Genomic DNA, 16,835 nt, shown 5'->3' on the forward strand with positions numbered 1-16,835 from the left:
AATTTTGGAGAAAAAAACAAACCTTCTGTTGTAGAGCTCAAGACTTGTTGTTCAGCCTTTGAGGTTCTGGGCTGAACTGTGTGTTGTGGGGGGAGTAACTTTTTCCTCCAAAGGCACCCCAGGGAGAACACCCAAAGCCAGCTAGGCAGCCAAGGGGTTGGGGGGGCTCAGGAAGCCACATATACTGCTGGGATATAGAGAGTACCAATGGTCATAGGTCAAGGTGCTGCTCAGAAGTCTAGGAAAATTATATTTGGTGACCTTGGGAAGCAAATTGCGTGTCAGTAGAGCAGAGAGCATTTGGCAGTGGATACTGTCAGGGTTATTCAGATTCCAGCCACCAGAGAGAACGTTTCACTCCCAGCACCAAGGCCCTGCCTTGGGGCTGTTCTGCTGATGGTCTTTGAGCCATCTGCTGGTCAGAGCACAATCCCTCCTCCAAGAGGCAGAAGGCTGCGCTGAAATAGGTTCCCAGGCTGAGGAAACCCTGGAATTCTTCTAGGGAAGATTTACAGGCGCTCAAAAAATCATCAAGTTGGCAGAAACACATCTTTAGACTCCAAGAGATCAACATTAAAGAGGGCTCTGGGGAAATACCTATCCAAAAAAGGGGACCAGAGACTTCTTTGCTGGATTTCTAGGGCCTATTGTCATTCGGGGAAAGATATCTATCTTTTGTGTCATAAGATCTGTGAGTTCAGATTTGTGACTCCCTGACTTGGCTTTGGAAGTTTCTTTGAGTTGAGTATGATTTCATGAGCCCAAGAGACCTACTCCTACTAGGTCCCCAGACAATCTAAATGCTCTGCAAACCAAGCTGTAAATTCATGTTCAAATCTTTTCTCCCCTGTCTGCAGTAGTGTAAGGCCCTGGTGATCCACTGGGATAAAAATGTAGGCCAAAGACTGTGCTTGAGTCCCCACACAGCCAATCAGTATAAAGGTCTGGTGTGTGTGTTTGAGAGGCGGGGTTTATTGGGAAAAAGAAAATCAGCATCCCCTGACCCTGATTTCCTACCTCTCCCTAAAGAGCCCCTCTTCCCTTCTGGTTCCCATTCACTGGTTTTAACATCCACAAGATTATCATTATTTGATCTGGTCCATTACTATGTTTGCTTCTGAGTGGGAGGGCTACACAGCAGCTTCTGTCTTTACATAACAGACTGTTAATTAGGTCTTCCTCGGTCTCTCTAGGAGCCAGCTGGACACACTGGGCACCCCCCCACCCCCACCAAGTAGCTGAGCCCACTCTGCTCTGTCACAGGCACAGCCTCCATGGCAGTGGCTGGGATCCTTGTGGCTCTGTGGGTCACCAGAAGCCGGCTCTCTAGCCATGTGTTCGTCTTCCAAGGAAGTGGGGAGGAGTCGGGGTTGTAGGTGCTGCCAGGAAATGGAGAAGCCTAGATGCAGCCTGGCACGATGCCTCATCTGGACACTGTGCTCCTTTGCCATGTGCACTGCATTGGAGGAACATCCAGACCTATGGGCTTTTAGCACCCTCTCTCATTAGAGGATCCTTGCGTCTCCCAGGTATGGAGGGAGGAGGGCTGGCTGCTGCCTCCCTGGGTCTGAGCCTGTCCTGTATGACACCCCCAGACTTCCCTGGGCATCACTCACCTCCCGGTCATGGCCCTGGAGCAGGAAGGCATCCCTGCGGCTGAGGCCACCAAGAAGATCTGGATGGTGGACTCCAGGGGACTCATTGTCAAGGTGGGTTGGCCTGGGGGCAAGACATGGGGTATCATACAGTAGCTGGAGATGGGGTGCTCACCTGTGAGGAGGCAAGTCTGGCAGGCAGGAGAGAGAGGAGGAGGATGAGGGCAGGGCCTGCTCTTTATTTGGATTGATGGATTGATTGATTTTGCCACCAGGGTTACCACTGGGGCTCGGTGCCTACACTGCTTCATTAGTCCTGGCTGCCTTTTTTATGTAGAGAGGAAGAGATAGAGAGAAATAGAAAGGGGAAAAAGGAGAAAGATAATTACCCTGCAGCACAGAGTGACCCCACTCAGATGTCACTTAGAGCCTGAACTCAAGTCCCAGATTCCACTAGCTTAGAAAACTGGGGAGAGGGACCCACGAGACTGTTTAAAGGTCAGAGATGAAAATGTAAAAACTGGGGCTAGGAGGTGGCACACCTGGTAGAGCACAAAGGTTCCCATTTGTGAGAACCTGAGTTCAAGGTTTCAAGTGCGTGGTCCTGACCTTCAACGGAAAAGTTTCCCAAATTATAGAACAGGCTGAAGATTTCTCTCCTTACTCCCTTTCTGTCACTCTCTGTCTCCATGAAAGAAAGGGAGAAAAAAGAAAAGAAAAGGAGGAGGGGGGAGGAAGGTAAGAAAGGAACAAGGAAATAGTGACCACCAAGAGTAGTGGAGTTATGTAAGCACTGAGCCTGGGCAATAACACTACTGGCAATAATAATAATACTAAAGTATAAGTACCATGGACACCTGCATCTGAGAGCCATATATTTCAGTGGGCAGGGTGTATGCCTTGCCATGCACTTGAATCACATTCAAACCCTAGCACCACATGGGAGGGTGTCATTACTAGGAGAAGCTCTGATGCTGTGATGGCTACCCTTCCGTGTCTGTGTGTGTGTGTGTGTGAGTGTGTGTGTTTGTGTGTGTGTGTGTGTGTCCCTCTCTATCTCTCTCTCTCTCTCTATTTCTCTCTCTCAGAAAGAAGTACAGAGTGCTCTCTGTGGCTCAAATGCAGCAACTCTCCCCAGGTTCCTCACAGCTACACCCTTTCTTTCTGTCTTTGCAGGGGAGGAGCCATCTGAGCCCTGAAAAAGAGACTTTTTGCCCAGGACCATGCTGAGATGGGCTCCTTGGAGGAGGTGGTGCAGCAAGTGAAGCCCACAACCATCATAGGTAGGAGGGTCAGCCAGGCTCGGAGGTATTGAGACTCCATGCTGGCAAAGCTCTTTGCTCAGGCCACGTTTTTTGTTGAGCAGCTACTGGGTAAAAGTCTTGGGACTATGGGGACAGCAGCGGCCCTCCTGGCAGAGTGCACACGTGACCAGACTTAAAGGCCTGAGTTCAAGTCCCATGTCACCAAAAGGAGCAGCAGCAGGAGGGGAGATTCCCAAAGTTGGAGTTATTCTGCAATGTCCCCCTTATCTCTGTGTTTCTCTTTGGAGGAAATAGGGGAAAGGGGCCACTGGTGGAGGTGTGCAGACACAGAGTCCCAACAAGAACCCTGATGGCAAAAAATAGAATAAAATAAAATAAAATATCGTAGTATTGTAGGATTGGACTGAGAAGGGAGAGTTTGTGTCAATCACCTGATTATGCTTAGTGAAATAAGTAAGATAAAAGATATCTATCAGATGCTTTCCCTCAGGGACATGGCCTCCTTCCATGAGCGCTCCATCATTTTCGCACTGAGCAACCCCACCAGCAGGGCCGAGTGCACAGCTGAGCAGTGCTACTGCAACATCCAGGTCAGAAGGCCCTTACCAGGCGGGCAGATGAGCCCTCCAGGGGAAGATGACCTGGGGCCTGGGAGCCTGGAGGGGGCATGGACATGACCCAAGAGCTGTGGGGCTGGCAGGCAAGTGGGTGGGTATCCAAGTGGACAGGTGAATGGTCAGGCAGGTGGGCAACTGGAGGGCAGGTAGGTGGTCAGGCTGAAATAGGCAGGCTCTGGGACCTAGAGCCTGCATAATCACTTCCAGTTCCATCCATGTTGCCCCAAAGATCACAATGTCAAGTTTTTTTGGATGCAGAGTAGTATTCCATGGAATATATATCCTGGTACTTACTCAGCTTATCATTACTTGATGGACGTTTAGGCTGCTTCCACTCTTAGAAGACTCTGATGTGCTTCATGGATTCTTTCTGGACAACTCTGGGCATTCATAAGAACAGCTATATTTGACTAAATATTTATTTTGATGAGGGGAGAGAGAGAGAGGGAGAGAGAGACTGCTGAGCTCTGGCACATGCAAGGCATACCCTCGGGCTTGGGGGACCTGTACTCAACTGCTGGTGTCTCCCTGTTGTAGTGAGTGAAGCTGAGTGTTTCTGAGAGTTTAGTCAGTGCCAACCTCCCCCCACCCCCCACCAAGCCAAGGCTCAGACTTTGGCTTTGTTCTGGAAATGGCCAAACTCAACTTCTTTCTCTCTTCCCATTCCCTACTCCCCTCCCCAAGAGCACCCCACCCCACCCCCCCAGCAAAATGTCCAGGAGGTGTCAGAGCAGCACCTGTCACAGGGGAGACAGTACCAGCCCCTCAGCTCCATCAGAGATGTGTCTCTGAGAATCGCCATCAAGATGAGGACATCTGCCCTGTGACACTGGCAAGGAGGCAAGTGGCCTTCTCTGTGGCTTGCGGAGAGGAGGGGAGAATGGTGCAGAGGAAGCTGGAACTGTGCTACCTGGGCTGTCCCCTCCTTGCTTCCTGTCAGCTATGCTCTCACCCAGTGCTCCCACATATGTTTGTGCACACACAGGTATGGAAAGACATAGCTGCACATGTGTGTACATGTGCATCTTATGCATGCACATATGTGTGAATGTACATGTGTAGACACAGAAGACTGTATGGAACCAGAAATGGAACCTGAGAGCCCAGGCCATAAACGTAAATCAGAGTGGCCAGGTGGTAGCTCACCTCGTAGAGAGCACAGGTTACCTAGGTTCAAGGCATGATCCCCATCTGCAAGGGGATCTTCATAAGCAGTGGAGCAGTGCTGCAGGTGGCTCCAATTCTGTCTCTCCCTCTAATTCTGTCTCTCACTTCTATCTATCACTATCTCTGTCTCATTAAAAAATAATAACCACAGGGAAGAGTGGATCCATGCAGGCACTGAACCCCAGAAATGCCCCTGGTGGAAAAAACAAATGTGGAGCAGTGAAGTTATCTTTGATGATTCCAGGAATGCTGAGGACATTATTATATTGTTATTTATATTAATATACATATACATATATACCTTACATCTTTTTTGTCGATTAAACCAATTTTTTACTGTTATGTTGGCTGGATAGTGGTTTACAGGACAGTTGTTGACACATGGGTGCAATCTCTCACCTGCAGAACACTCTCAATCTTAACTTAGGTCCTTCTGTTCCATCATGCAATAGAAACCCTCCCTTCAAGCTCCCCCACGGCCCTTTTGCCACACCCTTCCCCAGAGTCCTTTGCTGTTTTTGTGCAATACATGAAACTCAGTTCAATTTTACTTGTTTTCCCTTGCTGTCCTTGACTGTTAAGATCTGCCTGTGAGTGAGATCATCCAGTATTCATCCTTCTCTTTGGGACTGATCTTATTTCACATGATTCTTTCAAGTTCCATCCACAATGAGGAAAAGGAGATGACCTTGTCATTTTTCACAGCTGATCAGTGTTCCACCAGTGCTCCACTTTCTTAGCGACTCATCTGTCATTGGGCATCTGGTTGCTTCGAAACTTGGGTTGATACAAATAGTGCTTTTATGAAAATACCTGAAGTATTTATTTCCCCAATCATTTTTAATATTTGTAATATTTATTGGATAGAATCAGAAATTGAAAGGGAAGAGGGAGATAGAGACAGAGAGATGCCTGCAGCACTGCTCAATCACTTGTGCAGCGTCCCTCCTGCAGATGGGGACTGGGAGCCTGAGCCCTTGTCACTGGGCATTGTATCAAATGTGCTCAATCAGATGTGTGATTACCTGGCCCCAATTATTGTTTGTGTTTTTTCATTTCCTAGAATTGAGGAGCTTCATAGTATATAGTCCTCCTAACTGTCCCTGCTCCCCTAGCTGGTGCCCTCCTTAGGGGCACACTAACGGCCGTTCATCCCCCACCCCGACCATCTCACAGGTCCTCACATATGCCTACGAGCACAACCTGGCCACTTACTGCCCGGAACCCTTGGACAAGGAGGTGTTTGTTTTCTCCCTGGTCTACACTCCTGACTACGACTCCTTCTCACTGGACAGCTACACCTGGCCTAGGGAAGCCATGAGTGTGCAGATGGTCTGATGCCATTTCTGCAGAGCTGGGGCAGGGACAAGGGAGAGACACCCACAATACAGATGACCTCTGATGGCTGTCCTTGTCACTGTCTATCCCTAAACTCTCTGCGCAAGAGCAGAAGCCCAGGGACATCTTGTCCCACAGGCCCTAAGTGCCCATCTTTTTAGAACCTCCCTCCACATCTGGCTTAAGGATTTCTCCAGACTTTCTGTTGCCAGCTCTGAACCTAAGCTTGTGAGAAATCTAAAAGCCCCACCTCGAGCTCAGCCCTGACCGTGCCCACGGCTGCTGGTGTGGACAGAAGTGTGCCATGTGGGGAGTCACTTGGACGGGAGGAGAGTGGTTCAGGACATGCAGCTGAGCAGTGAGAGGGCAGAGTGGTGGAGCAGTAACTAAAATACACGAGTCACAAGCATGAGATCCTGAGTTTAATCCTTGACATCGAGTGTGCCAGTGATGTCACTGCATGACACAGGAAGCAGACACTCAGGAAACTCCTGCAGCCTGCTCTGCCTAGAGCCACACTGCCATCTTTCAGCCACAACAGGCCCCTTTCATGCAGGTCTTAGTCTCTCCATATCTCCCAGTGTGCTGACACTCAGTGTAGTGTCCCCAAAGCATAGCTCTGTCCCATGACTCCTGGATTCGGGCTAAAGATTCATGGGGGTTGGGGGTTGTTCCAGAACATTCATTCCTTCAGAAAAGTCCAGGCTTAGGGAGGCATGATCAGATTCACAAGCAACTTTTCTGGAGGAGAGAGGCAGAAAATAGCTCTTCATACTAAGGCCCTGCGTTCGAGCCCCTGTACCACATGAAACTACCATGAATGGTAAAAGGGGTGGGGAGCTTCATGGTCAGGGGACCGATGCTAGGGTAACTTTAGTCTCTCTCCCCCTCTGGACACAGTGGAACATTTGAAGCCAGGAGGCCTCTGAGCAATGGAATTACACTAGCACAGGGCCTTGGGTTCCTTGCCATTAGCTACAGAAAGTTGTTACATGCAGGGACCCAGGAGGGAGCTGTGATAAAGCCTTGATGCAGGAGGCCCTGAGTTGGAGACCTACCATTACATGGGAGCACCCTGGATAAAGGCCAGTGGAAGGCTGGCAGAAAAGCTTCCCTGAACAGACCCTGCTTGGCCCTACACTCAACCCTGCTAGAGCCCAACCCCCACCACAGTGGAGGAAGCTGCCCTACTGGGGTCTTTCCTGCTCTCCCTCCGTCTGAAAGAATTCCCTGGAGGGCTGAAGCCTTGGATTGGGCTCCATGGATGGTGGGACAGTAGTTTGATCTTGTCTTCTCTCTAAAAAATACAGACTTACAGGTTGTCCGAGGAAGGTAGCTCAGTCACAATGAGCAGGCATGAGGCCCCTGGATTCCACCTCGAACAAGGCACCACATTAGATAAAGAACTATGGACTAGAAAAATAGCTCACTAAAACAGTGTGCTGCTTTGTCATGTGCATGACCCTGGTTTAAACCTGGCACCCACAGAATTGAGGGAAATTCAGTGCTGCTTCTGTCTCTCAAAAAGTCAGCCCATAGTGGTTAAGTCTTGATGAGAAAAAAAAAGATTAAGAGCAAGCAGGCACATAGAAATGCTTTATTATTTTAACATAAATTCCAAGAGGAGGTTGTGCTTTTTTAGAAAAGGACGGGGGTGACACACAAGGAGGGTACATGCACAAGCAGGAATACACCCCAGGCAAGGTGAGGCTGGGTGCCTCTTCCCCAGCTTCTTCGGCAGATGCTCTGGGGAGCATGGACTGGGTGCCAAGGGCATGAGAATGAAGACAGCACTGCACAGCTAGGGGGTAAAGCTGGGGTCCCCCTCCCCAGCTGCCCTGGAATTGAGTGATATGGGGTCAAGGGTGAGCCTAGAGGACAGGAGGCTGCACTGGTGGACAAGAAGGGTTGGCTTGGACTGAAGGGAACTGGTGGAGTGGGGGGAAGGAGGTTGGTGGACTGAGGTGGAATGGAGAAGGTTGGAGTGGGAGGAGAGAGGTGGTTGGGAAGGGAGTGGGTTTGGGGAGTGGTAGACTGGGGGAGAGTGAGGGGAATGGGGGGTGAAGTGGGGAGGGGTGGGTTGGGGGAGGGGTAAAGTGGGGGAGAGGGAATGGAATGGGAGAGGTTTGGAGTGGAGAGGGAGGGGTAATGGGGAGGGGGTAGGTTCAGGGAGGAGTAGAGTGGGAGGTGTGGGATTTGAGGGGGGGAGGGGTGGGATGGGGATGGGCTGGAATAGAGGAATGGGGAGGGTTGGGCAAGGGGTTTAGACTGGGAGATAGGGAAGTTTAGTGGGAGGGATGAGAGTGGTCTGGTTCAGGCTAGAGGTTGAGGTCAGATGCATAATCCAGAGTTAGGCTGGGAGCACTCTCACCAGCTGTCCTGAAATCAGGGCTGTGAGGGAAAGGGATGTGGGTGGGGGGCGGGTGTGAGGGCAGCGCACCACAGCTCAGGTGAGGCTGGGTGCCTTCACCCCTGCCACCTTGGCAGCAGGTGCTGTGAGGTTGAGGCTAGATTGATGTTGGTGGTGTGGGTGGAGGACAGCACTACATAACTCCTCCCCACAGCTGTCACATTATGCTCTGGGGTGCAGGTGGACTAGGGGGAGGCTGGGGGTGATCAGGCACACATGGATTCACAAAGGGAGGGAGGACAGACACAGTCTCCTCCGCAAGCTCCCAGATGGCATCCTGCTGGAGTCCCAAGACAACTGAGAGGCGAGGATCGGACTCTGCATCACAGGAGCATGCGATACCCTGGCACGTGTTTGTTATAAGGCCAGAAGTGGGTCTTGCCCTTGTTGGACGAGTCTCGCTGACACTGTCTGCAGCGTTTGTAGTCATTACACTGATCCAAAATAAATAGTTTGTCTGGGGCCCTGCAGGGGAGGAAGCACAAGTAATAGTGAGAGGCCTTCCTCAAAGCTGGGAAAAGGAGACAAGGACAGTGGCCCCCCCCACACTACCTGTTCCCCTTGCCCCCAGCCTGCCCTTCTCCTCTCACTCACTGCCACAAATGATGGGCCCTACATGGGAGAGGGGGAGGAAACACCTTCCACTAAAATCAAAACATCTTCTCTAGAACAGATTGTATCCCAGTGGGAAAGCTAGCATGGCAGTTGTGCAAAAGACTTGCATGTCTGAGGCTCTGAGGTCCCAGGTTCAATCGTCAGTATCATCATTAGCTGGAGTGAAGGAGTAGAGAGAGGAAGAAGAATAGGAGGAGAGGAAGGAGGAGGAGGAGTTATCCATGGGTCACCTAGGATAACAAGTCGTTAATTGGTCATTTAGAATACTTGGGGCTAGGGAGATAACATAGTGGTCTGCAAGTGACTTTCACTTCCTTTTAAGTTTCAGTTTAATTCCCAGCTCCACTATAAGCCTGACCAAAGGTCCAGGAAAAAAAAGTTTGGCATATTGAGGCTTTGCTAATATCTGAAGGGATAGGCTCCATCTGATTCGGCAGGTTTTTCACATTCTCAGTCAGGCAAATGTTAACTTTCCCCATTGACAGATGAAAATAAGACAAAAGATCATCAGACTTTCCCAGACTAGCTGTCAACCTCCATGGCCCTAGGCTCTGCTCCTGGTTGGTGAGTAGAGAGAGACAGGGCTGAGGAGAGGGGACAGGCGCCCTCTGGGAGGATGGTCTTGGCCTGTTTCCTGCTGGGTGTCTCACTTAGTATAGCACCCATTACCCATGACTCCATTCCTAACTGACTGCCCATTTACCCATGATTCTTCAGCTCTGCTCTTAACACTCCATAAGCCTGGGTTGGAAAATAACTCACTGCTTGAAACTTGTTATTTCCAAAGAGAAATGCCCCACACTCTGTTCCCCACCGTCCACAAAAGGAAAACAAAGGTCCCTTGAGTAGAGGCAGAGGAAAACACAGTTGGTAGACATTTAGCAGGCAGCACAGCTGTCCCCACACTAAACCCAGACTTCTGTCCTCCATGGAGTTCCCTTGGCAATCCCCACTCATTTGCATGAAGCTCTATAGACCCACAGATCAGAGGGGAGGAAATGGGGAGAGGAGGCAACTTGCAACCCCAGAAGGCAATTACTTGTCAAAGGCCTTGGCATCTTCATCTCGCTGATGCTTCAGCACAACATCTTTATCCCATTCTTTTGTCAGGCGCTGATTGATGGTGTTCCTTCGATCCTCTTCTGCACATCTTTCTGCTAAATGCCTGGAGGGAAGGCAAGCGTCTGACCCCATCTACTGCCACCACCGCCCCACAAGTCCTCTTTCCTTTAGATTCAGTGGGAAATCTAGTTTTGCTCTCACTCTTTGGAATAAGAGGTAAAGGTGGAGTCCAGATGGTGGGGCACCTAGCTGAAGGCACACATTGTAGTGTGCAAGGACCCAGGTTCAAGCCTCAGGTCCCCAACTTCAGGAGGAAAGTGCAACAGGTTTCTCTCTACTTTTCTACCAATCTCAACCCAAAATAAATAATTTTTTTTCAACAAAAAAAAAAGAAAAAGAGTCAATAACATGAGCAGATAGAGTGAACCCTAGTTAAGGGGTCCAGAACCGCTTGCTTTCAGCCGAAACCTTGTTTCTGTCAATGAATCCCCACTCAAAAGCTGTTTGTTTCCTTTAACTCATCTAAAAACACATCTCTTGGATTTACCCTATGATCCTGCAATTCTTCTCCCTGGGATATATCCTAAGGAACCCAACATACACATCCAAAAAGATCTGTATACACATATGTTCATAGTAGCACAATTTGTAATAGCTACCAGCAACCCAGGTGTCCAACAGATGAGTGGCTGAGCAAGTTGTGGTCTATATACACTACGGAATACTACTCAGTGATAAAAATGGTGACTTCACCATTTTCAGCCCATCTTGGATGGAGTGTGAAGAAATTAGGTTAAATGAAATAAGTCAGAAACAGGATGAGTATGGGATGATCTCACTCCTAGGCAGAAGTTGAAAAACAAGATCAGAAGAGAAAACACAAGTAGAACCAGAACTGCAGTTGCTGTATTGCACCAAAGTAAAAGACTCTGTGGTGCAGTGGGGGGAGAGTCCATGTCCAAAAATGATTACAGAGCATCTAGTGCAGTTTGTATTGTTATGTGGAAAACTGAGAAATGTTATGCATGTACAAACTATTGTATTTACTGTTGAATGTAAAACATTAATCCCTGGATATATACTCATCCCATAAGGTGGCTTGTGACATGCAACAGCCTCAGAAGTTGACAGGGGAGTAGAGATGAGAAGCAGGCTGGGGCGAGCTAGGGTCATTCATGACTCTCCACATGTCCACACATGTTTCTACTAAGGTCGGTGTCAAGGGGTGGGGGAGGAGAGGGAGAGAAAGGAGGAGAGGATTATGGTGGGGAAGGAAGGGCCAGGCCCCTTACTTTTCTTGGTTTTTCTGGAGCATTTCTTTTTCTTGCTGCAGATTTTTTATGTGGCTGAGGATAAGCTGTCTTTTGTGGCCTGCAGCTGCTTCCACCTGCTGCTTCATGTATTCAATATTTCTCTGCCGCTTCTCGGCCTCCAGGGTCTTCTCATTCTGCCCAAAGTTGGTGAAGGTGCCCATGGGCTCATAGATGGGCAGTCTGGAAGGCCTGTGTTTCAGCTGGAACAGAGAGAGCCAGTGTGAAGGCTGCAGCATTGGGGTACACTGACAGACCCACTGTTTATAGGAAGGAGCCAGGGCACCCAAACTCACATGAAGAAACCTGGTAGGTGGGTAGGGGCCCAGTATTCTACCCTCCACACACCTACGTTCAGAGTGCTAGGAAGCAGTGTACAGTTCTCAAAATAGCAACCCGTCCACTTACCTGGTATTCCAGTGCTTTCTTATACATTTCTCTCTGCTCAAATTGATGTTTCTTCAGTTCAGCTTTTTGTTCATCAATCCTGATAATTGGAAGAGGAGGAGGTGAGACCACAGTTTATTCTAATGGAGACCAACATCATCAAAACACACCCCAACAAGTTACAGTGGGAATAAGTTCCAAGGAATTAACAGCTGGCACTTCCTTCTGGAAGCCTCCATTACACCTGATTGAGACGGGCCTTGGAGCCTGGTGGTGTCTTATCTGGGAGAGCACACATGCTGCCATGTGTAAAGACCTGAGAGCTCAAGGTCCTCACCTGGAAAGAAGATGCTTCACAAACAGTGAAATAGTGCTGCAGGTGTCTCTCCTGTTCTCTCTCTCTCTCACAGTCTATCAAAGAAAGGACTGTCAGGTCTATGGCCATACCACCCTGAACACACCCGATGTCATCTGATCTCAGAATCTAAGCAGGGTCAGACCTGGTTAGTACTTGGATGGCAGAAAGGACTGTCAAAAATAGTGAAGTGTCAGGGCACCAGGCCCCAAATAACCATAGTGGCAAATAAGGAAGGAATGGAGGGAGCAAGGGATAAAGAGAGAGAGAGAGAGAGAGAGAGAGAGAGAGAGAGAGAGAGAGAGTAGCTTTATGGAGGCAGGGATTACCTCCATTTGGGGGAGTATTTCCCACAGCAGTTTCCTTCACTTCTCTCCTAACCTCCTCCCTGACTCAAATGTTCAGCCTCAAGCCATGTGCAACAAAACACTCTCTTTCCTCAGAAGTGGGAAATGAGAGAAATGTTCATCCCTGTCTGAGCTACAGGAGAATGGCAGGTATGAGTATGTTGAATGCTTTCCATGATGGCCTGAACCCTGCTTCCAGTCTGGGCCCCCACACTCCTGACCCTGGCTCCAGGGCCCCCAAGAGACTGATGATAAACCTACACTGAGAAGGGTCCCTGCCTCAGACTGGCCCCTTCTTCCTCTACTAACACCACTGACCACAAAGCCAAAGGCCATGGTGCTGACTGAAAACTGTGCCTGGCCACTAAGGCTGTCCTGACACTAAGCATGGTGGCGATGACGGGCTGCATCGGGATCCTGGTTGGCTGCCTGAGATGTGCTGAAGCACTAGCTGTGCTGCCCAACCCTTCCCCACCGGAGTCTCCCTGTAAGTCCACCAAAACTCACTCTTGTTTGAGTTGCAGCCGTTCTAGCTGCTCCAAGACTTCCTGGCTTTCTTTTTTTTTCTTGGCCAGTTTACTATTGGCATCTATTTGTTTAAGAAGGTTCTTAGTATACTCATTTTTCTTTTCAGTGACAATAGCAGCACTTTCTGGTCGGTTCTCAAAGATGTATGGATTCTAGGATGAAAGAGGAGCAGTTCATTTCTTTGAGCTGAGCAAGAAAGCAACTGATGGGCTAGGAAAATAGCTGGCTTATACAGTGACTGCTTTGTCGTTGGTGAGACCTGGGTTTCAGCCCTTCACTACCACACTGAAGGAGCCCCAGTGCTGTGGTTGCTTTCTCCATCTATCTAAAAGAAAGAAAAGTCATTTTTCAAAGTGCTGATGAAGCAGCTACATGTTGAACTCACCTGCTCCAAGGTGACTCTGAGCAGAACTGACCAGAGGTCACAGGTCTTTTTTTTCTTCCCCATGGTATGTGTATGTATGTATGTATGTATGTGTGTGTGTATGTGAATGTGTGTGTGTGTGTGTGTGTGTGTGTGTGTGTGTGTGTGTGTGTGTGTGTGTGTGTATGTGAACAATCTAACCCCAGGGCCAAAGGTGTGCAATCACAGATTCTTCTACTAAGCTCTACCCTAGGCCCAAAGCCCTGCATGGTGAACAAAGGCAATACAGTGGACTATCTATCATGTCCAAGAGTTCTCAGGTTAACTAGATAATGGTGTGAAAAAAGGATGATTTAGGTAGATAAAAAAAGAAGCCAAAGTGACTAAAAACATGAAAATGGTGGTGAAGCATATTTACTACCATCTGTAATGAGGTTTCTCGAAACTTCTGCACCTAAAGCTCACCTGAGGGTCTTACACCTGTGGAGACCTCAGTTCTGGGGGTGTGGGGAGGGGCCCAAGATTCTATGGATTCTATGAGCTCCCACTCAGAAAGTAAGTGTCACTCTTGTAAAGCCCACTGGAATACCTTTAATCTGCCCTCCAGAGGGTGGGTTAAAACATTCCCAGACAGGGTTATATGCAAGTGAGAGGCAGAAACAATTCTTACAGAAAAGTGGCATTTCTGATTCCTCTGTGATTTTATAGCATCTGCGACACCAAGGTTATATGCAGCATTCTTCATACATTCTTCTTTTTCTGATTTTAGTCTCAACTTTGCAAGGAAAAAGAAAATAAATAAATAAAACCAACAGACACTGAAAATGTCATTCTGTTTCTGTGGCTACTAACCTTTCTCTCTACAAAGACTGTGTTTCAAATGAGTCCAAACTGATTGGGCTTTTCTATGTTTGTTTTGCTCCCTGAGAAAATGTTTCCCAGTCAAGACCTTTCTTTTTCAAACCCAAGGCCTGGTGGGTCAAGCAAGCCAAGCAGAATGGCAGCTGAAAATGGTTGCTGTCTATGTTCTTCCCTGCACTCATGCAGCAGAGAAGAGTAAAGGCATTAATCCTCCAAATCCCTCCCCAGTGCATTTATATAAGCTTTGAAGAGATAAAAAATTAGCTTCAGCTCCTAAACATAGTGCACCAAACAAGACTTTAGTCTGTTCCTGGAAACCTGGCCATGACCCAAACTTTATTCTCACATGAAATGCCTGATTTGGCACACTGCCAGGGAGACATGCGCAGGACATCTGCAGTGGCCTTGTCTTGTCTGCTGCCCCCACTGCACCACCTCTCAATCAATGCATAACACTACCTGGTCTTTGAATGCAGTGTCCTTGTTATTCATTATCTGGTATTGATGTAGAAATTGCTCGTCCTGTTCTTCTTCTTTGTTCTCGACTTTAGAATACAGTGCACTGTTGGCCTTAGTGCGCTGCATACACACGTAACAAAGTTCCTACAATGACACCAAGGGTCTGTTCCTATCTTTTGCTTTCTTATCTTCACACTTCTTCCTGTGCCTCCCCCATGACTGGATTCCTCCAGTCTCAGGAGTGTGTTTGATAAAAGGACATTTAACAGCGATTGGCATGATGGGTTTGATAGGCTGAGTCCTCGGGTTGCAGGAGTGGCCACAATCCCACTTGATGTGCAGGGTCTATGTTCACTCAGAACCCTTGTTCTCCCAGCCCTGTTTGTGTTCAGTGGCACCCACCCCCATCATTTGCTTGTCTGAGGAGACTGGTACCTGTCCTGCTTTCTCATGATCCCTACAAGTTGTAGTCTCAGAGGTCTTAGGTTCTGTTTTGGTGTTCTTTGATGGACTGGGTGGATGTGGCACACTATAAGAAAACAACAACAGGGAGTTGGGCAGTAGCACAGCGGGTTAAGTGCACATGGTGCAAACAAAAGGAGCGGCCTAAGAATCCCAGTTTGAGTTCCTGGCTCCCCACTTGCAGGGTAGTCGGTTCACAAGAAGTGAAGCAGAACTGCAGGTGTCTATCTTTCTCTCCCCTCTCTCTGTCTTCCCCTTCTCTCTCCATCTCTCTATGACCTATCCAACAATAAAGACAACAATAACTACAACAATAAAACAACAATGTCAGAAAAAGGAATAAATAAATAAATAATTAAAAAACAACAACACAATTTCACATCTAGAGTGAAATTAGAGGCAAATATAGCCAATGGAAGATAGCTGAGTGGTTCTCTTCCGAGCTCTGCATTGTATAGGTTAGCGACCTATGTGTCTGATAACCCTGGATTTCAATCTCAGCATGCTTGTTTACACTTGACTTTTGAGCATTACTGACTGCACTTTCTCAGGCATGGGAGGTGCAGTGAACACACACACACACACACACACACACACACACACACACACACCTTCTGCCTGTGGAATTAACATTCTAAAGCAAAGTTAAACAAGGTAAGTGAGGTCTCCAGTGTGTTTGGCACTGCTGACGACCATGCACACCTAGCTTCCCTCTGATAGACTGTGAGCCCTGGACATCCCTGCAGTCCTCACCATGGAGCACAAATGCAGGGACACCATGTGAAGGCATGGATGGAAACATCTAATATCCCTGAATCAAGATAAGACTCAAACTACACTTAGTAAAGTGTAATCCCCACACTCCACAAAAGACCAGCATGTTACCTTTTGGTCCCTGTTTTTGTAAAGACAGTCTTATTAGGCTCCACTGAGATAGGCAATATTAAGGGAACAATATTTCCAGTTGCTGGAATGGGTTTTTGACCTGAAGGTCTAGGTAGAAAGTTGGCTGCAGAATAAGAGATAGAGTTAAGTTTCCTTTCAGTCGTTTCCTTTGAGGCTTTAATGGTCATAGATACAATGAAGAGAGAAAATTACAATAGGAACATATAACACATTCTTACTCTACACCAACTGTGCTAAGTGCTTAATATAATGCATAATGGGCCAGGGAGATCGCATAGTGGTTATGCCAAAGACTTTTTTGTGTCTGATGCTCTGAAATCACAGGTTCAATCCCTGGCAGAGAGACACAGAGACAGATACAGAGAGAGAGAGAAAGGAAGAAAATGAAAGGAAAAGATTGCATAAATAACAACTTAAGATAACAAATAGTATCTCTTTATGAAAGGAACAGTCCTCAAAACATTGTCTGGCAACTTCTAGCTATCTCTAGTAACTTAGAAAAAATAAATAAAACCTTTGTTATTTCTACATATGTTTCAACCAAAGTCACATCAGCTACAGACATGAGAATCCTACTATTTTCTATGAAGCCATATAAGACAGTTGTAAAATTCATACTCAGAATATATATATGGAACATGTTACATGCAGCTCACTTGATGTATTTCTGTTACCTACCTAGGCCACTCCACTCCCCCGGTAGCCATATGAACTTGAGTCTTTTAAGTAGTAGAGAGCCAGCAAAGAGTCTTAGTTGAGAATCTCATGGATTTTAGTTAAGGTGTGA

General features: G+C 47.8%; 2 protein-coding genes across 2 annotated transcripts; both read right to left on the reverse strand.

The window, feature by feature from the left end:
- Positions 1 to 9,222: 9,222 nt before the first annotated feature.
- LOC132533736 (coiled-coil domain-containing protein 81-like) lies at positions 9,223 to 14,105 on the reverse strand. Its single transcript, XM_060175783.1, has 6 exons — positions 14,031 to 14,105; positions 12,976 to 13,148; positions 11,788 to 11,866; positions 11,362 to 11,582; positions 10,094 to 10,172; positions 9,223 to 9,237 (listed from the first exon to the last, which is right to left on the reverse strand). Exons 1-6 carry the CDS (start codon positions 14,103 to 14,105, stop codon positions 9,223 to 9,225), a joined length of 642 nt encoding a protein of 213 aa, XP_060031766.1.
- A 385-nt stretch (positions 14,106 to 14,490) lies between these two features.
- Positions 14,491 to 16,215, reverse strand: LOC132533737 (coiled-coil domain-containing protein 81-like). The gene is made up of 3 exons (XM_060175784.1): positions 16,028 to 16,215; positions 15,116 to 15,209; positions 14,491 to 14,824 (listed from the first exon to the last, which is right to left on the reverse strand). The coding sequence occupies exons 1-3, from the start codon at positions 16,213 to 16,215 to the stop codon at positions 14,660 to 14,662; spliced, it is 447 nt and encodes a 148-aa protein (XP_060031767.1). The 3' UTR covers positions 14,491 to 14,659.
- Positions 16,216 to 16,835: the final 620 nt, after the last annotated feature.

This window comes from Erinaceus europaeus, chromosome 17 (assembly GCF_950295315.1).
Source record: "Erinaceus europaeus chromosome 17, mEriEur2.1, whole genome shotgun sequence".
In the NCBI taxonomy this organism is placed as follows: Eukaryota; Metazoa; Chordata; class Mammalia; order Eulipotyphla; family Erinaceidae; genus Erinaceus; species Erinaceus europaeus.

Excerpts from the sequence above, each read along its gene's own strand:
- LOC132533737 (XM_060175784.1), bottom strand. The coding sequence starts at position 16,215 with ATGACCATTAAAGCCTCAAAGGAAACGACTGAAAGGAAACTTAACTCT. Across the intron at positions 15,210-16,027 it reads ACAAAAACAGGGACCAAAAG|TGTGCCACATCCACCCAGTC; the intron begins GTAACATGCTGG and ends GTTTTCTTATAG. Across the intron at positions 14,825-15,115 it reads ATCATGAGAAAGCAGGACAG|GAACTTTGTTACGTGTGTAT; the intron begins GTACCAGTCTCC and ends GTGTCATTGTAG.
- LOC132533736 (XM_060175783.1), bottom strand. The coding sequence starts at position 14,105 with ATGAAGAATGCTGCATATAACCTTGGTGTCGCAGATGCTATAAAATCA. Across the intron at positions 13,149-14,030 it reads ATCAGAAATGCCACTTTTCT|AATCCATACATCTTTGAGAA; the intron begins GTAAGAATTGTT and ends CTTTCATCCTAG. Across the intron at positions 10,173-11,361 it reads CTCCAGAAAAACCAAGAAAA|GCATTTAGCAGAAAGATGTG; the intron begins GTAAGGGGCCTG and ends CCTTCCCTCCAG.